Here is a 21,283-nt window from a genome sequence, read left to right as displayed (position 1 = left end):
CTATTGTATATGGATGGTTTTCTGTGTCGCTGACTGTCTCTTTCTCATTTAATTCTGTCCCTCCACCTTTCTCTTTTGTGGCTTGGATTGCTTTCAGGAGCTTCATGGGGTAATGCCTTTGTTTGCCTGCTTTTTTCCCTTTGTCTCTTTTGTCTTTCTTGACAGTTTATCTCTCTGTCTCTCTCTCTCTCTCTCTCTCTCTCTCTCTGTCTCTCGTACGGTTTGTCTCTCTGTCTGTTTCTCTGTCCATCCTAGTCAACAGAGCCTATGCCCAACATGTAGCCAGCAGCCTCACGCTCATTTCTCAAGCTTTTTGATTAGTTCGCCTGTATTAGAGGTCGACCAATTATGATTTTTATTATTAGAGGACCAAAAAAAGCCGATACCGATTATTCGGCTGATTCTTTACATTTATTTGTAATAATGACAATTACAACAATACTGAATGAACACTTATTTTAACTTAATATAATACATCAATAAAATCAATTTAGCCTCAAATAAATAATGAAACATGTTCAATTTGTTTTAAATAATGCAAAAACAAAGTGTTGGAGAAGAAAGTAAAAGTGCAATATGTGCCATGTAAGAAAGCTAACGTTTAAGTTCCTTGCTCAGAACATGAGATCATATGAAAGCTGGTGGTTCCTTTTAACATGAGTCTTCAATTATTCCCAGGTAAGAAGTTTTAGGTTATAGTTATTATAGGAATTATAGGACTATTTCTCTCTATACCATTTGTATTTCATTAACCTTTGACTATTGGATGTTCTTATAGGCACTTTACTATTGCCAGTGTAACAGTATAGCTTCCGTCCCTCTCCTCGCTCCTCCCTGGGCTCGAACCAGGAGCACAACAACAGCAGCCACCCTTGAAGCAGCGTTACCCATGCAGAGTAAGGGGAACAATCACTCCAAGTCTCAGAGCGAGTGACGTTTGAAACGCTATTAGCGCGTACCCCGCTAACTAGCTAGCCATTTCACATTGGTTACACCAGCCTCATCTCGGGAGGTGATAGGCTTGAAGTCATAAACAGCACAATGCTTGACGCACAACGAAGAGCTGCTGGCAAAACGCACAAAAGTGCTGTTTGAATGAATGCTTACGAGCCTGCTGCTGCCTACCACCGCTCAGTCAGACTGCTCTATCAAATTATAGACTTAGTTATAACATAATAACACACAGGAATACGAATAATATGGTCAAATCCGGAAACGATCATCTCGAAAACATTCTTTCAGTGAAATACGGAACCATTCCATATTTTATCTAAGGGGTGGCATCCATTAGTCTAAATATTCCTGTTACATTGCACAACCTTCAATGTTATGTCGTAATTACGTAAAATTTGGGCAAATTAGGCGGCCCAAATTAGGCGTCCTAAACTGTTGCATATACACTGACTCTGCGTGCAATGAACGCAAGAGAAGTGACACAATTTCACCGGGTTAATATCGCCTGCTAAGCTGGATTTCTTTTAGCTAAATATGCAGGTTTAAAAATATATACTTCTGTGTATTGATTTTAAGAAAGGCATTGATGTTCATGGTTAGGTACACGTTGGAGCAACGATACGCACCGCATCAATTATATGCAACGCAGGACACGCTAGATAAACTAGTAATATCATCAACCATGTGTAGTTAACTAGTGATTATGATTGATTGATTGATTGTTTAATGCTAGCTAGCAACTTACCTTGACTTACTGCATTCGCGTAACAGGCAGTCTCCTCGTGGAGTGCAAAGAGAGGCAGGTGGTTAGAGCATTGGACTAGTTAACTGTAAGGTTGCAAGATTGGATCCCCTGAGCGGACAAGGTGAAAATCTGTCGTTCTGCCCCTGAACAAGGCAGTTAACCCACCGTTCCTAGGCCGTCATTGAAAATAAGAATATGTTCTTAACTGACTTGCCAAGTTAAATAAAGATTAAATAAAGGTGTAAAAAAGAATAATAATTCAATCTGCCAAATCGGTGTCCAAAAATACAGATTTCCGATTGTTATGAAAACTTGAAATCGGCCCTAATTAATCGGCGATTCCAATTAAATCGGTCGACCTCTAGCCTGTATAGCTACGCATCTATAGATTCACCCTCATTATATTACTGTAGATGATTGGGTCACATTCCATTTGGATAGTCCCATATAGATGCTCTACAGATGGTCATCATACTATCTGTTGAAAAGCAACTGCTTGCTAGGGTTACAGTTAGGGTTAGCTGTAGAATAAGAGTTAGGGTAGGGGTTAAGATTAGGATTAAGTTTAGGGTTAGGATAAGGGTTATGGTTAGATTTAGGGTTCGGTTTAGTGGATGGATGGTGGATGGTGTTGTTGAATGTTATTGAACATCTACAAGCCATCTAAATGGGACTGTCCAAATAAATAGTTTCCTGTTATTCTGACCATTTGCATATGTTCACTTATTTACTCTTCCATTGAAAATTCACACTCACTCATTATTGAGAGGGTGTTTTTGCATGTAACAGTAGTTGATTTGATGTAGGTGCGTTTGAGGTGTGTGAGTGTGTGTGCCTCTTCACTGTGTGCGTGTGAGTGGCTGTCTATATGCACATACATCCTTGTGTGTGCGTGCACGTGTGTATGTGCATGTGTGTGAGTGTGTCTGTGCGTGTGAGTGCGTGCATGCATGCGTGTTTGTGGTAGTTGTCCCATAATGCTGTCTCAGTAGGGTATGTATGTTTGTTCCTCTCCTGGTGCTGTGGGATGCTGATAGGGAGGTTATCTGGAGGATACACTTCCTCTCCCTAGCTGCTCACATCACAGACAGACAGACAGACAGACAGACAGACAGACAGACAGACAGACAGACAGACAGACAGACAGACAGACAGACAGAACTGTGTCTCTTGTCGAACGTCATGTCTTGTCCTCCTTAATGCCATCTCACTGGAAAAACCTCCTGTCAGAAAATGAGGCCTGAGTCCCAAATGGCATCCCATTTACCAATGTAGTGCACTTATTTTGACCAGGCCCAATATGGCTCTGGTCAAAACTAATGCACTATGTAGGGAACAGGGTGGGTAATTTGGAACTCATTCTGGGTCTTCTTGTCAGAAACAGGAGATGGACAGCTAAAACTGTCCTTTTACTATTTTTTTTTTAGGTTTCTGCTCTTTTTTCACTTGAACTTAGTAAAATCCTTCCGTGTGCTTGTCATTATCTGTTTCTTTCTGCTGTGTTTTGATGTTCTTATTAAGTTTTAAGGATAACTAGCACCACAGTATCTCCATGCCTATTCAACAGTAGTAGTGGTAGTAGTAGTAGTAGTATTGGCTTAAAGTGTTTATTTTGCTCAGTATTTCTGTATATTTCTGACTTTTTCTTTGTCTCTATGAAGCAGCCTTAATATCTTATGTGCTTTGGGTTTGTTCTCTGTGATTCGTGACGTGTGTTTGTTTGCGTGTGTCCTGTTTATCATTGCTTTTCTTCATCAGATCGCAACAAAGCGTGGCCAGGTGGGGACCTACCCTCTCTCTGTCATTGACCCCTGACCCCAAAAACGTTCCCCTATCAACCTCCTCCATCGCATTCCAAAACTCTCACTTTCTCTGCTGGATACCCATTCCACCTCTTACGCTCTCAATGAACTAATCCCAGTCCCAATGAGGAACTATTGGAGACCCAGTAGCTTTCAGAAGACAATCACTGATCAGATTCATCTCTGTCCCTTGTTGCCATTGTGTGCCGACATGCCAAAGCAAAGGACAGTTGTACAATGCCAACATTTACAGTTGGAATTAGAATGAAAGTATATCAAATTAATACTAATATATTTATAGTGCATTCGGAAAGAATTTAGACCACTTCGCTTTTTCCACATTTTGTTACGTTACAGCCTTATTCTAAAATGGATGAAATATTTTTTTTCCCTCGTAAATCTACACACAATACCCCATAGTAACAAAGCAACAACAGGTCTTTAGAAATGTTTGCAAATGTACACTACCACTTAGAAATGTCCTTGTTTTTGAAAGAAAAGCACATTTTTTGTCCATTTAAAATAACATCAAATTCATCAGAAATACAGTGTAGACATGGTTAATGTTGTAAATTACTATTGTAGCTGGAAACGGCTGATTTTTAATGGAATATCTACATAGGCGTACAGAGGCCAATTATCAGCAACAATCACTCCTGTGTTCCAATAGCATGTTGTGTTAGATAATCCAAGACTATCATTTAAAATAAAAAATATATATTATTTTTTATTTTACCCTGTTTTCTCCCAATTTCGTGGTATCCAATTGTTATTAGCTACTATCTTGTCTCATCGCTACAACTCCCGTACGGGCTCGGAAGAGACAAAGGTTGAATGTCATGCGTCCTCCGATACACAATCCAACCAAGCCGCACTGCTTCTTAACACAGCGCGCATCCAACCCAGAAGCCAGCCGCACCAATGTGTCGGAGGAAACACCGTGCACCTGGCAACCTTGGTTAGCGCGCACTGCGCCCGGCCGCCCACAGGAGTCGCTGGTGCGCGATGAGACAAGGATATCCCTACTGGCCAAACCCTGGAGCATCAGCATTTGTGGGTTCAATTACAGGTTCAAAATGTCCAGAAACAAAGAACGTTCTTCTTAAACTCGTCAGTCTATTCGGGTTCTGAGAAATGAAGGCTATTCCATGTGAGAAATTGCCAAGAAACTGAAGATCTTGTACAACCCCGTGTACTACTCCCTTCACAGAACAGCACAAACTGGCTGTAACCAGAATAGAAAGAGGAGTGGGAGGCACCGGTGCACAACTGAACAAGAGGTTCATTAGAGTGTCTAGTTTGAGAAACAGACGCCTCACAAGTCCTCAACTGGCAGCTTCATTAAATAGTACCCGCAAAACACCAGTCTCAACATCAACAGTGAAGAGGCGACTCTGGGATGCTATCCTTCTAGGCAGAGTTGCAAAGAAAAAAACATATCTTAGACTGGCCAATAATAATAAAAGATTAAGATGGGCAGAAGAACACAGACAATGGACAGAGGAACTCTGCCTAGAAGGCCAGCATCCCCGAGTCACATCTTCACTGTTGGCATTGAGACTGGTGTTTTGCAGGTACTAATTAATGAAGCTGCCAGTTGATGACTTGTGAGGCGTCGGTTTCTCAAACTAGACACTCTAATGTACTTGTCCTCTTGCTCAGGAACTCTGGAGATCATCGGGTTCTTGGGCACCTCCCAACCCAAGGCCTTCTCCCCCGATTGCTCAGTTTGGCCGGCCGACTCTAGGAAGAGTCTTGGTGGTTCCAAACTTATTCCATTTAAGAATGATGAAGGCTACTGTGTTCTTGTGCAATGTTTTGCTACCCTTTCCCAGATCTGTGCCTCGACACAATCCTGTCTCGGAGCTCTACAGACAATTCCTTCCACCTCTGTTTTTGCTCTGACATGCACTGTCAACTGTGGGACCTTATATGGACAGGTGTGTGCATTTCCAAATCATGTCCAATCATGCATTTAACACAGGTGCACTCCAATCAAGTTGTTGAAACATCTCAAGGATGATCATTGGAAACAGGATGCACCTGAGCTCAATTTTGAGTCTCATAGCAAAGGGTCTGAATACTTAAGCAGATAAGGTATTTCTTTTTTAAATTTTATTTATACATTAGCAAAATGTTCTAAAAACCTGTTTTCGCTTTGACATTATGGGGTATTGTATATATTGATTGGGGGGTCTGTAACGTAATAGATCTGGGACTGCTCCTCCATCTTGGTTGTAAACGTAACGAGATGTGGAAAAAGTCAAGGGGTCTGAATACTTTCGGGAATGCACTGTATACTGTAATTATACATAGTTACAAGCATACTGTGTCATCAGAAAGTCCCAATTTACATACAAACATAATCTTAAATAGTGAAGGAGTTAGCGAGAAGGGCAGATCAGGGAGAGTGAATCGTGTTTCTGGGTTGAGAGAGCAGAAGGTTCGGAATAATGCTCATGTTCTACTGGGAGGCAGATTATTGTAAACAGGAAATACTGTGCTCTCTCTCTCGGAAAGGGGCAACCAATACGGCTGTAGTCATGGTGACCAAGGATAACCTCCTCGCATCTGGCTGCTGCAGCTGCACACACAAGGCATATCAGGGCTGATCTGAGCTACTTAATGTGAACACACACACACATCTATTCTTCCTGCCTACAGCTCTTCTGAAAGCTATTGAGGAATTGTTCACTCGCCATCTAGACGTGTTGAGACCCTGGATTGATACAGGCGGGGGTTGACTTACCGGATTGCATGCTGGGGTAACCAGATCTTCAGTGCATGCATGACTGTTGCATGCCAGTGTATTAGACCTAAAGCTCCCATTGGGTAAGAAAAAGTCAACACGCCCATTCTGTGTGGAACCATGCTTCTGTTTTCTCTAGTTATTGAGGTAGTTGTCTCCACTGAATACACCTAGACTAACTTATTATGGGTTCAGTCCTTGAGATGGGTGCACAACACATATTGTATAGCTCCAGTTTACGTGCCAATCTTCCATTGACGGCAGTGTGAGATTTATTCCAAAGTATGAGGTGTGTACTTCAGTTCAGTATGCACCTCAAGTCATGATTTCAAACTGTATAGTGCAGTACATTGCACGGTGCTCCACTGAGAGTGGAAAGGCAGGGTTGCTCTCTCATCCCCTCTAGCAGAATCATGGATGGGTTACAACTTCCTATAGTCAGTTCTTCTTTGGAGCCTCCTAGTCCTCCTCCACTGGCTGTCTGGGCCTTATTTCACACTGAATTTAGGAGCTCCAGCCCCATCTATATTGATGGACAGAGAGGACTGACTGATTTCTGCCTGTGTAAGAGGGGAGATATGCACCCTAGAGAGTTCTCTACAGATGAATATGGAGCCGCAGGCATTATCAACCTGCCGAGGAGCTGTGACCACACACACACACACACACACACAAACACACACACACACACACAAACGCAGTCTTGTGCAACTAACCTTATGGGGACACACAATTCAGTCCCATTCATAATCGTATTTTCCCTAACCCTTATCCTAACCTTAACCCGGAAACCTAACCTTAACTCTAACCCCCCTAGAAATAGCACTTGACCTTGTTGGGACTACTAGACTGCTGGTCCCCACGTCCACACTAGACATGCTCACACACACACTCATACACACACACTAAAGTATGTAAACTCATAATAAACACACAGAATATACGATGGTGAGAGTATATGGACAGCCACAGTGTGTAAATGTGACTGGTAGATTATTGTATTGACACCACACTGTCCATCTGGCTCCTGAGGACGGTACTGTATATTGTCGCTAACAGGTTCTAAATGATTGTTTTGTAACCCGCCATTGTGGCAAGAACATCAGTGGTTCCTGCAAAGAAGCTCGTCCCTGACTCAGGGCTGGTTTCTTTGTATCTTTTTCTACCACTGTGTATGTCTGTTATTCTACAGAAATACCCGTGGATAGTGTATTGTAGTCCTTTGTCCTATTATGTGATTGCTCCCTGTATTGCTCTTAAAATATGATTCAATAGCTCTATTGCTCTGTGTAGGTATGTTTCTGTACAATAACCCATCAACTCACATGCATGTACTCTACTAAATCTATTGTACTCTACTAACTCTATTGTACTCTACTAACTCTATTGTACTCTTCTAACTTTATTGTACTCTACCAACTCTATTGTACTCCACCAACTCTATTGTACTCTACCAACTCTATTGTACTCTACCAACTCTATTGTACTCTACCAACTCTATTGTACTCTGCTGTACTCTACCAACTCTATTGTACTCTGCTGTACTCTACCAACTCTATTGTACTCTACCAACTCTATTGTACTCTACTGTACAATATTGTACTCTACTGTACTCTACCAACTATATTATACTCTACCAACTCTATTGTACTCTACCAACTCTATTGTACTCTACCAACTCTATTGTACTCTACTGTACAATATTGTACTCTACTGTACTCTATCAACTCTATTGTACTCTACCAACTATATTGTACTCTACCAACTCTGTTGTACTCTACCAACTATATTGTACTCTACTAACTCTACTGTACAATATTGTACTCTACTGTACTCTACCAACTCTATTGTACTCTACCAACTCTATTGTACTCTACCAATTCTACTGTACTCTATTGTATTCTACTGTACTGTACTCTACTAACTGCTGAATATACCTACTAGAATTTGTAACTGCAAGAATGGGGGGTATTTGATTTATACATGTGTGCCTTAAAGAGAGAGAGTTTAATGAATACTGTGTATGCCAAAGGAGGCTGGTGGGAGAAGCTATAGGAGGATGGGCTCATTGTAATGGCTGGAATGGAATGACTGGTATGGTATCAAATATATGGAAACCACATGTTTTACTCCGTTCCATTTATTCCATTCCAACAATGAGCCCGTCCTCCTATAGCTCCTCCCACCAGCCTCCGTGTGTGTGTGTGTGTGTGTGTGTGTGTGTGTGTGTGTGTGTGTGTGTGTGTGTGTGTGTGTGTGTGTGTGTGTGTGTGTGTGTGTGTGTGTGTGCGCGCACGAGACAGGTCAGAAGGTAAGGTAGTGGTGAGAGCCTGTGGGCCACAGCATAATGCCTATTCTCCTTTTGTTTGGTCTATAGTCACTAACTGTGGGCTTGCTCTGTGCAGAGGAACTAAAGGCAAGGACATCAACACCATCAAGTCTCTCAGGGTGCTGCGAGTTCTAAGGCCTCTGAAGACCATCAAACGACTGCCAAAACTCAAGGTAGCTACATATGTTACCTGTTTCGCTCCGCTCTGACACAACAGAAAAGCCACTTCCATGGCCAGTTACAAGTCAAACAAACACATACGGATGCACTCACGAACGTACACACACACACACAGAACTGTGCCTCTGCAACACACACACACAGACCTGTGCCTCTGCAACACACACACACAGAAATTGCAGCAGCAGCCAGTGGATGAATAACTCCCAAGTGATTTGTATGAGATATAAACTAATAAATTAATCACATCAGTGGGAGAGAAGAGGAGGGGATCTTCATATACCAGTTAATCATCTGCCCGGTGACAAATGGGGAAAAATGCTAATCTGTCTCACTCTTTTCAGGACCCCAGCTCTGATCTTGTCTCACAAGGACTAGACCAAAGTAATTGATGTGTGGAAAGGTAGTTGATCAGACCAAAGATAGCAGCACATCCTGTTGAAGTAATTGATGGGTTGATTGAGATAGATCAGGGTTAGCAGGGAGGTAAGCCCTACTACTCCCTACCTCTGGTCCAGGGTGTTACATGTTGCTTGCTGAGAATGAAGGCTCAGTGTCAGCAAGCTGCACGTAACACACGGGACTAGAGCTAATCACTCTCATACAGTTAGCTATTTGTACTGAGTGACATGAGTGACATGAAAAATAACTTACTTCAGGGAGCAGCTCTGTGAGTTACTGTCTCATTCATCCCTGCAGATACATATTAATTGGGAAGATTTCAAAACATGCCATGACAGGTAGACAGTCATTCAAACCACAAATTGATCAACAGAGTGCTGCGTAGAGACTGTGTGCATGTGTCTAGATGGGTGCTCACATGCATGGTAACATGTTTGAGTGATTGTGTGTACCTCTATTTATTGGTGTGTGTGTCCTCCTCCTCCAGGCCGTGTTTGACTGTGTGGTCAACTCTCTGAAGAACGTGCTCAACATCCTCATTGTCTACATGCTCTTCATGTTCATCTTCGCTGTGATCGCTGTGCAGCTGTTCAAGGGCAAGTTCTTCTACTGCACCGACGAGTCTAAAGGTCTGGAGAAGGACTGCAGGTACAGTACACACTCACACCATTGACACTGACTGGTATTGGATATGCCCTTACAAAACAGAAACATGACAAAGTCACGAGAGAACAAATCACCTGAAAAATGTGAATACGTATTTTTTATATAATATATAGTTGAAGTCAGAAGTTTACATACACTTAGATTGGAGTCATTAAAACTCATTTATCAACGACTCCACAAATTTCTTGTTAACAAACTATAGTTTTGGCAAGTCGGTTAGGACATCTACTGTGTGCATGACACAAGTACTTTTTCCAACAGTTGTTTACAGACAGATTATTTCACTTCTAATTCACTGTATCACAATTCCAGTGGGTCAGAGGTTTACAAACAGTAAGTTGACTGTGCCTTTAAACAGTTTGGGAAATCTCAGAAAATGATGTCATGGCTTTAGAAGCTTCTGATAGGCTAATTGACATAATTTGAGTCAATTGGAGGTGTACCTGTGGATGTATTTCAAGGCCTACCTTCAAACTCAGTGCTTCTTTGCTTGACATCATGGGAAAATCAAAGAAATCAGCCAAGACTTAAAAAAACATTTGTAGACCACCACAAGTCTGGTTCATCCTTGGGAGCAATTTCCAAACGCCTGAAGGTACTAAGTTCATATGTACACAAGTATAAACACCATGGGACCACGCAACCGTCATACCGCTCAGGAAGAAGACACATTCTGTCTCCTAGAGATGAACGTACTTTGGTGCGAAAAGTGCAAATCAATCCCAGAACAACAGCAAAGGACCTTGGGAAGATGCTGGAGGAAACAGGTACAAAAGTATCTATATCCACAGCAAAATGAGTCCTATATAGACATAACCTTAAAGGCCACTCAGCAAGGAAGAAGCCACTGTTCCAAAACCACTTTAAAAAAGCCAGACTACGGTTTGCAACTGCACATGGGGACAAAGATCATACTTTTTGGAGAAATGTTCTCTGATCTGATGAAACCAAAATATAACTGTTTGGCCAAAATAACCATTGTTATGTTTGGAGGAAAAACGGGGGAGACTTGCAAGCCGAAGAACACCATCCCAACCGTGAGGCACGGGGGTGGCAGCATCATGTTGTGGGGGTGCTTTGCTGCAGGAGGGACTGGTGCACTTCACAAAATAGATGGTATCATGAGAAGTAAATTAAGTGGACATGTTGAAGCAACATCTCAAGACATCAGTCAGGAAGTTAAATCTTGGTCACAAATGGGTCTTCCAAATGGACAATGACCCCAAGCATACTTCCAAAATTGTGGCAAAATGTTTCAAGGACAACAAAGTCAAGGTATTGGAGTGGCCATCACAAAGCCCTGACCTCAATCCTATAGAACATTTTTGGGCAGAACTGAAAAAGCGTTTCCGAGCAAGGAGGCTTACAAACCTGTTACACCCGCTCTGTCATGAGGAATGGGCCAAAATTCACCCAACTTATTGTGGGAAGCTTGTGGAAGGCTACCCGAAACGTTTGACCCAAGTTAAACAATTTAAAGGCAACGCTACCAAATACTAATTGAGTGTATGTAAACTTCTGACCCACAAGGGAATGTGATGAAAGAAATAAAAGTTGAAATAAATCATTCTATCAACTATTATTCTGACTTCTCACATTCTTAAAATAAAGTGGTGATCCTAACTGACCTAAGACATGGAATTCTTACAAGCATTAAATGTCAAGAATTGTGAAAAACTGAGTTTAAATGTATTTGGCTAAGGTGTACGTAAACTTCTGACTTCAACTGTATATGGATTTGTATGCTTCATTTATAAGTCCATAAATCTATGTAGCAACTAAGGATTTCCCCTTTAAAAGGCAGTGACCATCATACAGCAGAACTGTCTCCATTTGAACATTATCCATTAACCTGCCCCATTTATTCTGTCTACTCTTCCACGAATGTCCCGCAAAATCGTTCCCGTCTCGCATTTGGGCTTTTTAGATGTGGTCGCCTTAATTCCCTCAGTGGAACATTGCTACTGCAAAATGTTTACACCATCTTTTCACATGTGAAAATGAGATGTTTGCAGTTGGAGTGTTATTTTGAATATAGCTTGTGCCAATTTACTTACAAGATAACAATGCAATACTGTGCTATTCTCTTTCTCTTTTTCTTTCTTTCTCTCTTTGTCTGTCTCTCTTTCTCCTCTCTCTCCCCCTCTTTCCATCGTTCATCAGGGGTAAGTTTCTGGACTATGACGGTGATGAAGTGGCGGCCCAGGATCGTGAGTGGAAGAAGTATGAGTTCCATTATGACAATGTGCTGTGGGCCTTCCTCACCCTATTCACCGTCTCCACCGGGGAGGGCTGGCCAATGTGAGTAGCCCACTCCAGCCAATCAGCTGTAGAGAGAAGCTCAGGCTAGCCAATTACCTGTAAGGACCTTGTCACATAACTACAGGCTAGCACATCACTGGTAATGAGCTACTCACATAACCACAGACTAGGTAGCCAATCAACTGTGAAGAGAAATACAGGCCAGCCAATCCCCTACATGTGGCCTACTTACATTACTACCGACTAGCCAGTCACTGGCAATGGCCTACACACATAACCACAGGCCACTCAATCACCTACACATCACCTATTCACATAACCACCGGCTAGCCAATTAGCTTCCCAAATAATTCCAGGCAGACTAGAGGGTTCCTATCGGGTCCATTGACCCCTATTGAATGTACACAGTGTCCTCAACAAGACGAGCATCCCATTTGACATCCATTCCAAAGGACAAAGTGCCAATGATGTGGGGGAAATAAATGCTCTCGGGGTGAGACTAGGTGGGGTGAAATCCAGTGGGAGAGGTGTGTGCTGAGGTAATGTTCAGGAGAAGACAGCGCTAGTCAGTATGATGGCCTTCATCATTTGCACTAATTTATGGCATGTAGAACCTGACCAGGGTTGGAGTTGAGGACACCACAATGTCTTAAGTGCTCTCCTCAGCTAGTCAGTCATTCATCTTCTCTCTCTGTCTCTCTCCACATCTCCTTCCTCAGGGAAATCATTACCCCAAGTACAGGGTTTAACAAGGGCTACACAATAAAATGTAAAAGAGCTAACTAGCGTTAGATTAATCTTTAAATCAAAATGGCTCTATTCCCTGTGACTCAGCGAATAGGGCCTGACAAGGGGTACTACAGCTCTTTTTGGTATTCTCAGAAATTAATATAAAGCAGAATATCTTCAAAACATCAGTGTTTTTAGTTTTATTTACACATTTGCTGCATATCTGTTTTAATCATATTCAAAAAAACTCATTTTTTGTTGTTGTTATGCAACCTGGTAAACATTCATATATTCCCTGCTTCATAATATTATTCCCTGCTGTACTCAGTTATGAAAGATGAATATTGGACATATTTTGTTCCAGTAAATGTATTGCTTTTTTCCCCACAGCCTGCTTGTACATCACATATTCTTGTGTGTCCTCCTTTGCCATGGCTGCCTAGTGGTGTATGTATAGGTTAAAACAATTAAGCTAGTTAGGCTTAGATAGTATTAGGATAGTTTCCTCTAGGTACAGATCTAGAATCATCTTCCCCTACCCAAATCCTTACTTTAACCATTAATGGGAAAAATGCAAAACTGACCCTCTGTGTTTACCTGTTTTCTCCAGGGTCCTAAAGCATTCTGTGGATGCCACCTATGAGGATGAGGGTCCCAGCCCAGGCTTCCGTATGGAGACCTCTATCTTCTATGTGGTCTACTTTGTGGTCTTTCCCTTCTTCTTTGTCAACATCTTTGTGGCTTTGATCATCATCACCTTCCAGGAGCAGGGAGACAAGGCCATGTCAGAGTGTAGTCTGGAGAAGAACGAGGTACACAAACACACACAAACAGACACACACACACACAAACCTTCCAAGAGCCGGGAGACGAGGCCATGTCAGATTGTAGACTGGAGAAGAACGAGGTACAGTATGCTGTCTGAACACACGCTGGACCACAGAGATAGAGAGATACACACGCACACAAACACACACTCACACATACACAAGCAGAGAGACAAATACACACATAAACAGAGAACAGACACACTCTCACCTAGTTGTCTGGCACCCAGTAGAAGGTAACTTATGTGCACCAACAATTATTAATACAAGGCCAAGTCATTTCTGCCTCTCCTCTGTTGAAACTGTCCCAGTGTTGGATCTCTCAACACTTTTAATAGCACCTGTGGATATATTTCAGTTGATTTCCTTGCGAGCCTGTTGTTTCCCTCAGAAAGCATCAACACAAAAGAACAGCAACCCTCAGGAGAAGCAACCAGCCCAGTGTAGTCCATCCAGCTGTATCTTAATTTCCTACATCACTGAGGTTCACTCTACAGTATGTCCCAAATGGCACCCTATTCCCTTTTAATGGCGCGCTACTTTCGACCAGAGCCCTATGGGCTCAAAAGCAGTGCACTATGTAGGGAATATTAAACACTCCTGGAAACTGTTAGGTTGCATGCCAGCACTTATCAGACGTTAGTTCAGCCTTTGATATTTTTCATTTGATTGTACATTGGTCCTTTTTTATGTTTATAATCAGTGTTTGAACAATATCAGATATGATTAGGGGGATGAGTGAGTGAGTTTCACAAACTCTCACCTCATCCCTCTCCCTCTTTCTCTCCCTCTTTCCCTCCCTCCCTCCCTCCCTCCCTCCCCCTCCCCCTCCCTCCCTCCCTCCCTCCCTCCCTCCCCCTCCCTCCCTCCCTCCCTCCCTCCCTCCCTCCCCCTCCTCCAACACAGAGAGCTTGTATCGACTTTGCCATCAACGCCAAGCCTCTGACGCGCTACATGCCAGCAGACAAGCAGTCGTTCCAGTATAAGATGTGGCAGTTTGTGGTGTCGCCGCCCTTTGAGTACTCCATCATGACCATGATCGCACTCAACACTGTGGTGCTGATGATGAAGGTCAGTGATGCTTCCCACACACCATCGGGAATGTGTCCATTGTAGAAACAATGGTCCCGTTCCAAGCTGTATACATTATAGACGCATGCCAGATCTCAGAATGCCTGGATAACTGTACACATCATATGGTATTGCAATTGGATGCCCCTCTGCACAGTCAATAATGTGGCACACAACCATTGGTTGATGCAATTTTATCGTCTGCTATGAAGTCAGCCTGCAACGCAACCTATAACTGGATATAAGCATTGCAAGTTGCCCTTGATCACTGACACAGGGTCAGAGCATTTGTCTTAACTCTAATTAATGATTTGGGGGTTGGGAAATCTGATCCTAGATCTGTTATAAGGGGAATTTCTACCTTGAGTGGGATAACTTTGGGACAGGGTTTTGGCACAGGTAATCAGTATAATTTGGATGGATACATTGAACGTATCCGTTGTTGATGTATAAGCAGCCTCTCTGTTGCTTTGACCTTAACCACATGGTTGATCCATTTGGCTTATCTCCAGGTATTGACCTTTACAGGTCTGTCAGACTGAGGAGTAGGGCTGTTGCAGTGTCCGTATTACCACCATACTGGCAGCCATGAGTCATGACCACAGTAAAAATCCACGGACTACCAGACCATCAGGGACTAATGGCCTGGTAGTCAGGGCTCTATCGTCTCTCTATCAGATCCTAATGGCCTGGTAGTCAGGGCTCTGTTGTTTCTTCATCAGGTCCTAATGGCCCCAGGGCTCTGTTGTTTCTCCATCAGGTCCTAATGGCCTGAAAGTCAGGGCTCTATCGTTTCTCCATCAGGTCCTAATGGCCTCAGGGCTCTGTCGTTTCTTCATCAGGTCCTAATGGCCTGGTAGTCAGGGCTCTATCGTTTCTTCATCAGGTCCTAATGGCCTCAGGGCTCTGTCGTTTCTCCATCAGGTCCTAATGGCCTCAGGGCTCTGTCATTTCTCCATCAGGTCCTAATGGCCTGGTAGTCAGGGCTCTATCGTTTCTCCATCAGGTCCTAATGGCCTCAGGGCTCTGTCGTTTCTCCATCAGGTCCTAATGGCCTGTTAGTCAGGGCTCTATCGTTTCTCCATCAGGTCCTAATGGCCTGGTAGTCAGGGCTCTATTGTTTCTCCATCAGGTCCTAATGGCCTGGTAGTCAGGGCTCTGTCGTTTCTCCATCAGGTCCTAATGGCCTCGGGGCTCTGTTGTTTCTCCATCAGGTCCTAATGGCCTCAGGGCTCTGTTGTTTCTCCATCAGGTCCTAATGGCCTGGTAGTCAGGGCTCTATCGTTTCTCCATCAGGTCCTAATGGCCTGGTAGTCAGGGCTCTATCGTTTCTCCATCAGGTCCTAATGGCCTGCTAGTCAGGGCTCTGTCGTTTCTCCATCAGGTCCTAATGGCCTGGTAGTCAGGGCTCTGTCGTTTCTCCATCAGGTCCTAATGGCCTGGTAGTCAGGGCTCTATCGTTTCTCCATCAGGTCCTAATGGCCTGGTAGTCGGGTCTCTATCGTTTCTCCATCAGTTCCTAATGGCCTGGTAGTCAGGGCTCTATCGTTTCTCCATCAGGTCTTAATGGCCTGGTAGTCAGGGCTCTGTCGTTTCTCCATCAGGTCCTAATGGCCTGGTAGTCAGGGCTCTGTTGTCTCTCTAACCATTCTGATGTCAATGGAAATGCAATGGAAAATCACAAACACTTTTCATCAAAACGGTGTAGTGCTTTTAAAACCTCACTGTGATGATCAATTTGAAGAAATAAGTTCAACAGCAGGTTGCGACTGAGTGTAAAACATGGTTGTTGTGGGTGTTGTTTCAAAGCCTAACACAACGAAATGGACAACGCTTTCTAAGGTGATGATTCATTCAAAACACCCATACACATATAAGAGCTTATGCATAGGCCTATGATGAAAAAAATCTGAATGAAAATGATGATTGTGCCGTTATACAATACATAGCCTATCACATATTCCCCATGGCAGAGAACACAACGCAAAACTGATTTAACATGTCTGGTGCATAATTGGTCTAGACTATACCCCAAAATGAAACACATTTCAGTAAAAGCCTTTGAGTGTAGACTGTATTATTATACATAGTGGATGGACTGGTTACCTTATGTTATGCTCCAAACGTTCTATCCATGAGTCTGGGTGAGAGCCCTAGGCGATGATGTTGGTTCATTGATTGAAGGGGAAAGTGCTCCATTCCCTATTCAAGTGCATACAGATTACATGCCTTTTCCCCTGGCCCTGTTCCTGCCCATTTCATAATTGGCCATTCTAAATCTAAACTCATTTTTACATAGTAAAGACAAGATTAAATTGAGAATAGTCTGATGGGTGAAAATATGATCGCTTGATGAGAAAACAGCTGTACAGCCTGAGGCAAGGAACAGACTCCGCACTAATATCCTATAGTCACATCATGCAGCCCATATACGTTTGGATTTATAACACATTCTAAGGTTTGTATCATTCAAAACTAAAATGGCCAAATAACTCTAAATAACTCAAAATAACTATTTTTCAAATGATCACTTTTGCGCACAACTTCAAGTTTCAAGTTTAAGTTCAATGATATTCTTCTTACTTACTTTTGCGCACAACTTCAAGTTTCAAGTTTAAGTTCAATGATATTCTTCTTACTTACTTTTGCGCACAACTTCAAGTTTCAAGTTTAAGTTCAATGATATTCTTCTTACTTACTTTTGCGCACAAATTCAAGTTTCAAGTTTAAGTTCAATGATATTCTTCTTACTATAAAATCACGTAATATAAAATAATGGCACAGGACTTTATAAGCATATCTTGTCACATAACAGCCAGATAACGTACAGTAGGCCAACTCATATTCTGTTCTTCTGAAATACATTTTCTTCATATAATGTTTCTTTAGACCTGATTAAAATAAATAATGGATTTATCGTGGTGTATGTTCAATTGATTTATTATATGTTTTAAAATGTAGATGTTCCAAAGGCGCACATCAGTGGCTTGTATGCAGCTGGTATGCGTGGAGGCCTGGAGATACTAAATGTGTTCGTTAATTACAGGTCAATTAATTAGGGACGGGGTGTTTTACACACACACGCACTCACTCACGCATGGACGGACGGACGGACGAAAAAAGAGGGGAAGGATAACTTTAACAAGTATTTCAATGGTCTGTCAGTCTGACATTGGAAATGGACATGCCGATTATCATGAATGTTGACCTCTGACATCTTCCCAACCTTTGCCTGACTTCTGACCTCTGCCTTCAGTTTCACGGTGCTCCGGAGCTGTATGAGGCCATGCTGAAGCACCTGAACATTGTGTTCACAGCTCTCTTCACACTAGAGTGCATCCTCAAGATCATCGCTTTCGGACCACTGGTGAGTCTCCATACATTACAGCACATGGTCACTATCTATCTAAGCATTTAGGAAAATAGACTATAGACTAATTTTGGAATAACTCAAGTTGTCTTTTTGGGGAAAATACAGTTGAAGTCAGAAGTTTACATACACTTAGGTTGGAGTCATTAAAACTTGTTTTTCAACCACTCCACAAATTTCTTGTTAACAAACTATAGTTTTGGCAAGTCGGTTAGGAAATCTACTGTGTGCATGACACAAGTACCTTTTCCAACAATTGTTTACAGACAGATTATTTCACTTCTAATTCACTGTATCACAATTCCAGTGGGTCAGAAGTTTACAAACAGTAAGTTGACTGTGCCTTTAAACAGCTTGGGAAATTCCAGAAAATGATGTCATGGCTTTAGAAGCTTCTGATAGGCTAATTGACATAATCTGAGTCAATTGGAGGTGTACCTGTGGATGTATTTCAAGGTCTATCTTCAAACTCAGTGCCTCTTTGCTTGACATCATGGGAAAATCCAAAGAAATCAGCTAAGACCTCAGAAAAAAATTGTAGACCTCCACAAGTCTGGTTCATCCTTGGGAGCAATTTCCAAACACCTGAAGGTACCACGTTCATCTGTACAAACAATAGTACGCAAGTATAAACACCATGGGATGACGCAGCCGTCATACCGCTCAGGAAGGAGACGCGTTCTGTCTCCTAGAGATGAATGTGCGTTGATGCAAAAAGTGCAAATCAATCCCAGAACAACAGCAAAGGACCTTGTGAAGATGCTGGAGGAAACGGGTACAAAGGTATCTATATCCACAGTAAAACGAGTCCTATATCGACAACCTGAAAGGCCGCTCATCAAGGAAGAAGCCACGGCTCCAAAACCACCATAAAAAGCCAGACTACGGTTTGCAACTGCACATGGGACAAAGACCGTACCTTTTGGAGAAATGTCCTCTGGTCTGATGAAACAAAAATAGATCTGTTTGGACATAATGACCATCGTTATGTTTGGAGGAAAAAGGGGGAGGCTTGCAAGTCGAAGAAAACCAACCCAACCGTCTAGCACGGGGGTGGAATCATCATGTTGTGGGGGTGCTTTGCTGCAGGAGGGACTGGTGCACTTCACAAAATAGATGGCATCTTGAGGGAGGAAAATTATGTGGACATATTGAAGCAACATCTCAAGACGTCAGTCAGGAAGTTAAAGCTTGGTTGCAAATGGCTCTTCCAAATGGACAATGACCCCAAGCATACTTCTAAAGTTGTGGCAAAATGGCTTAAGGACAACAAAGTCAAGGTATTGGAGTGGCCATCACAAAGCCCTGATCTCAATCCTATAGAAAATTTGTGAGAGGAACTGAAAAAGCATATGCGAGCAAGGAGGCCTACAAACCTGACTCAGTTACACCATCTCTGTCAGGAGGAATGGGCCAAAGTACTCCCAATTTATTGTGGGAAGCTTGAGGAAGGCTACCCGAATTGTTTGACCCAAGTTAAACAATTTAATCCCAATGCTACCAAATACTAATTGAGTGTATGTAAACTTCTGACCCACTGGAAATGTGATGAAAGAAATAAAAGTTTAAATCAATCCTTCTCTCTACTATTATTCTGATATTTCACATTCTTAAAATAAAGTGGTGATCCTAACTGACCTAAGACAGGGAATTTTTTTCTAGGATTAAATGTCAGAAATTGCTAAAAACGGAGTTTAAATGTATTTGGCTAATGTGTATGTAAACTTCAGACTTCAACTGTAGATGACTGTGTACCAGGGTAGGAAGAGAGACAGAGAAACTGCGGCAGAGATAGAGAAAGTGGGATATCAGGACAGAGACTGATAAAGAGCCTTTGTGAAAACATTGGAAGGTTAATGGATGGCCAGGGGTAGTTTGGATGAGGGTAGGCTGACAAGCCTTCAGCAAGAGCCACCGGGGAGGCGAGGTGTGTGTTGGGGATGATACAACAGCTTAAGTTGAGGGGATGAGGGTGGGAAGGTAAAGCAGTGGGATTGAGCGATGGAGAGAGGAATACATCTCCCAGGCAGCGCCGGGCCACCTGGCCCCTCTGCGCGGCTCTTCATCTCCAGATTCATTCACAGTTCATCCCCAGGCTCATTTGTCAAATGGCTTTTTTCACACGCCAATTACCTCCACCTGTTCAGCACTTAGCCCAGATGGATGGGCCTCTCGCTCTCTCGCACTCGCTCTCTCTTGCTCCCTCTCTCTCTGGGCGCCTATGTAGTTTCAAATTGCTATGCTCCCCAGGAGGAGCGTATGCTCACTGCCATGCCACCTGACAGATTCACCTGTCTGTCTTAGGTCTATGCCGCTGTTTAGAATCTGTGTGTGTGTGTGTCTGGGAGTGAGTGACACTCTGTAGGCTATATATTGGATGGCCTTTTAATGAAACTCAAAGCAACTCATTAAAAGCTGCCTCATTTGAGGAGCTTAGAAGACATGCTCTGTAGAGTGTGGCCTGAGGAAAGCATTTAAAGAGCAAGGGTTTGGTACCAATCACAATAAAACCTCTATCCCTCTCCCTCCCCCTCTCTCTCACCCGCTCTCCCTCTATTTCTCTCTTTCTTCCTCTCTCTTTCTCTGTTGCAGAATTACTTGAAGGCAGCTTGGAACGTGTTTGACTTTGTGACAGTATTGGGGAGTATCACAGACATCTTGGTCACAGAGATTAAGGTAAGTGCTGCTTCAGTACAGTGTGCCCATAGAATTTATTTTATGGCAAATATAAACTCAGAAAAAAAGAAATGTCCTCTCACTGTCAACTGCATTTATTTTCAACAAACTTCACATGTGTAAATATGTGTATGAACATAACAAGATTCAACAACTGAGACATAAACTGAACAAGTTCCACAGACATGTGACTAACAGAAACTGAACAAAGGGGGGGGTCAAAATCAAAAGTAACAGTCAGTATTTGGTGTGGCCACCAGCTGCATTAAGTACTGCAGTGCATCTCCTCCTCATGGACTGCACCAGATTTGCCAGTTCTTGCTCTGAGATGTTACCCCACTCTTCCACTAAGGCACCTGGGGGGAATGGCCCTAGCCCTCACCCTCTAATCCAACAGGTCCCAGACTTGCTCAATGGGATTGAGATCTGGGCTCTTCGCTGGCCATGGCAGAACACTGAAATTCCTGTCTTGCAGGAAACCATGCACAGAACGAGCAGTATGGCTGGTGGCATTATCATGC

The 21,283-nt window shown here is 42.8% G+C and overlaps 1 protein-coding gene across 6 annotated transcripts in view; it reads left to right on the top strand.

The window, feature by feature from the left end:
• The window catches only part of LOC112220330 (voltage-dependent N-type calcium channel subunit alpha-1B-like), a 227,845-nt gene that overhangs the window by 175,849 nt on the left and 30,713 nt on the right, over positions 1 to 21,283 (top strand). For all 6 annotated transcript variants that reach the window (XM_042302402.1, XM_042302406.1, XM_042302403.1 and 3 more), the window contains 7 exons: positions 8,656 to 8,752; positions 9,649 to 9,809; positions 11,991 to 12,128; positions 13,429 to 13,630; positions 14,552 to 14,716; positions 17,973 to 18,083; positions 20,679 to 20,762. In XM_042302402.1, coding sequence (XP_042158336.1) covers positions 8,656 to 8,752; positions 9,649 to 9,809; positions 11,991 to 12,128; positions 13,429 to 13,630; positions 14,552 to 14,716; positions 17,973 to 18,083; positions 20,679 to 20,762 — 958 coding nt within the window. The remainder of the gene's footprint in view (positions 1 to 8,655; positions 8,753 to 9,648; positions 9,810 to 11,990; positions 12,129 to 13,428; positions 13,631 to 14,551; positions 14,717 to 17,972; positions 18,084 to 20,678; positions 20,763 to 21,283) is intronic.

Source organism: Oncorhynchus tshawytscha, linkage group LG20 (genome assembly GCF_018296145.1).
Source record: "Oncorhynchus tshawytscha isolate Ot180627B linkage group LG20, Otsh_v2.0, whole genome shotgun sequence".
Lineage (NCBI taxonomy): Eukaryota > Metazoa > Chordata > Actinopteri > Salmoniformes > Salmonidae > Oncorhynchus > Oncorhynchus tshawytscha.
The sequence above is the reverse complement of the archived record's forward strand: the minus strand, read 5'-3'. Positions and strand labels throughout refer to the sequence as shown.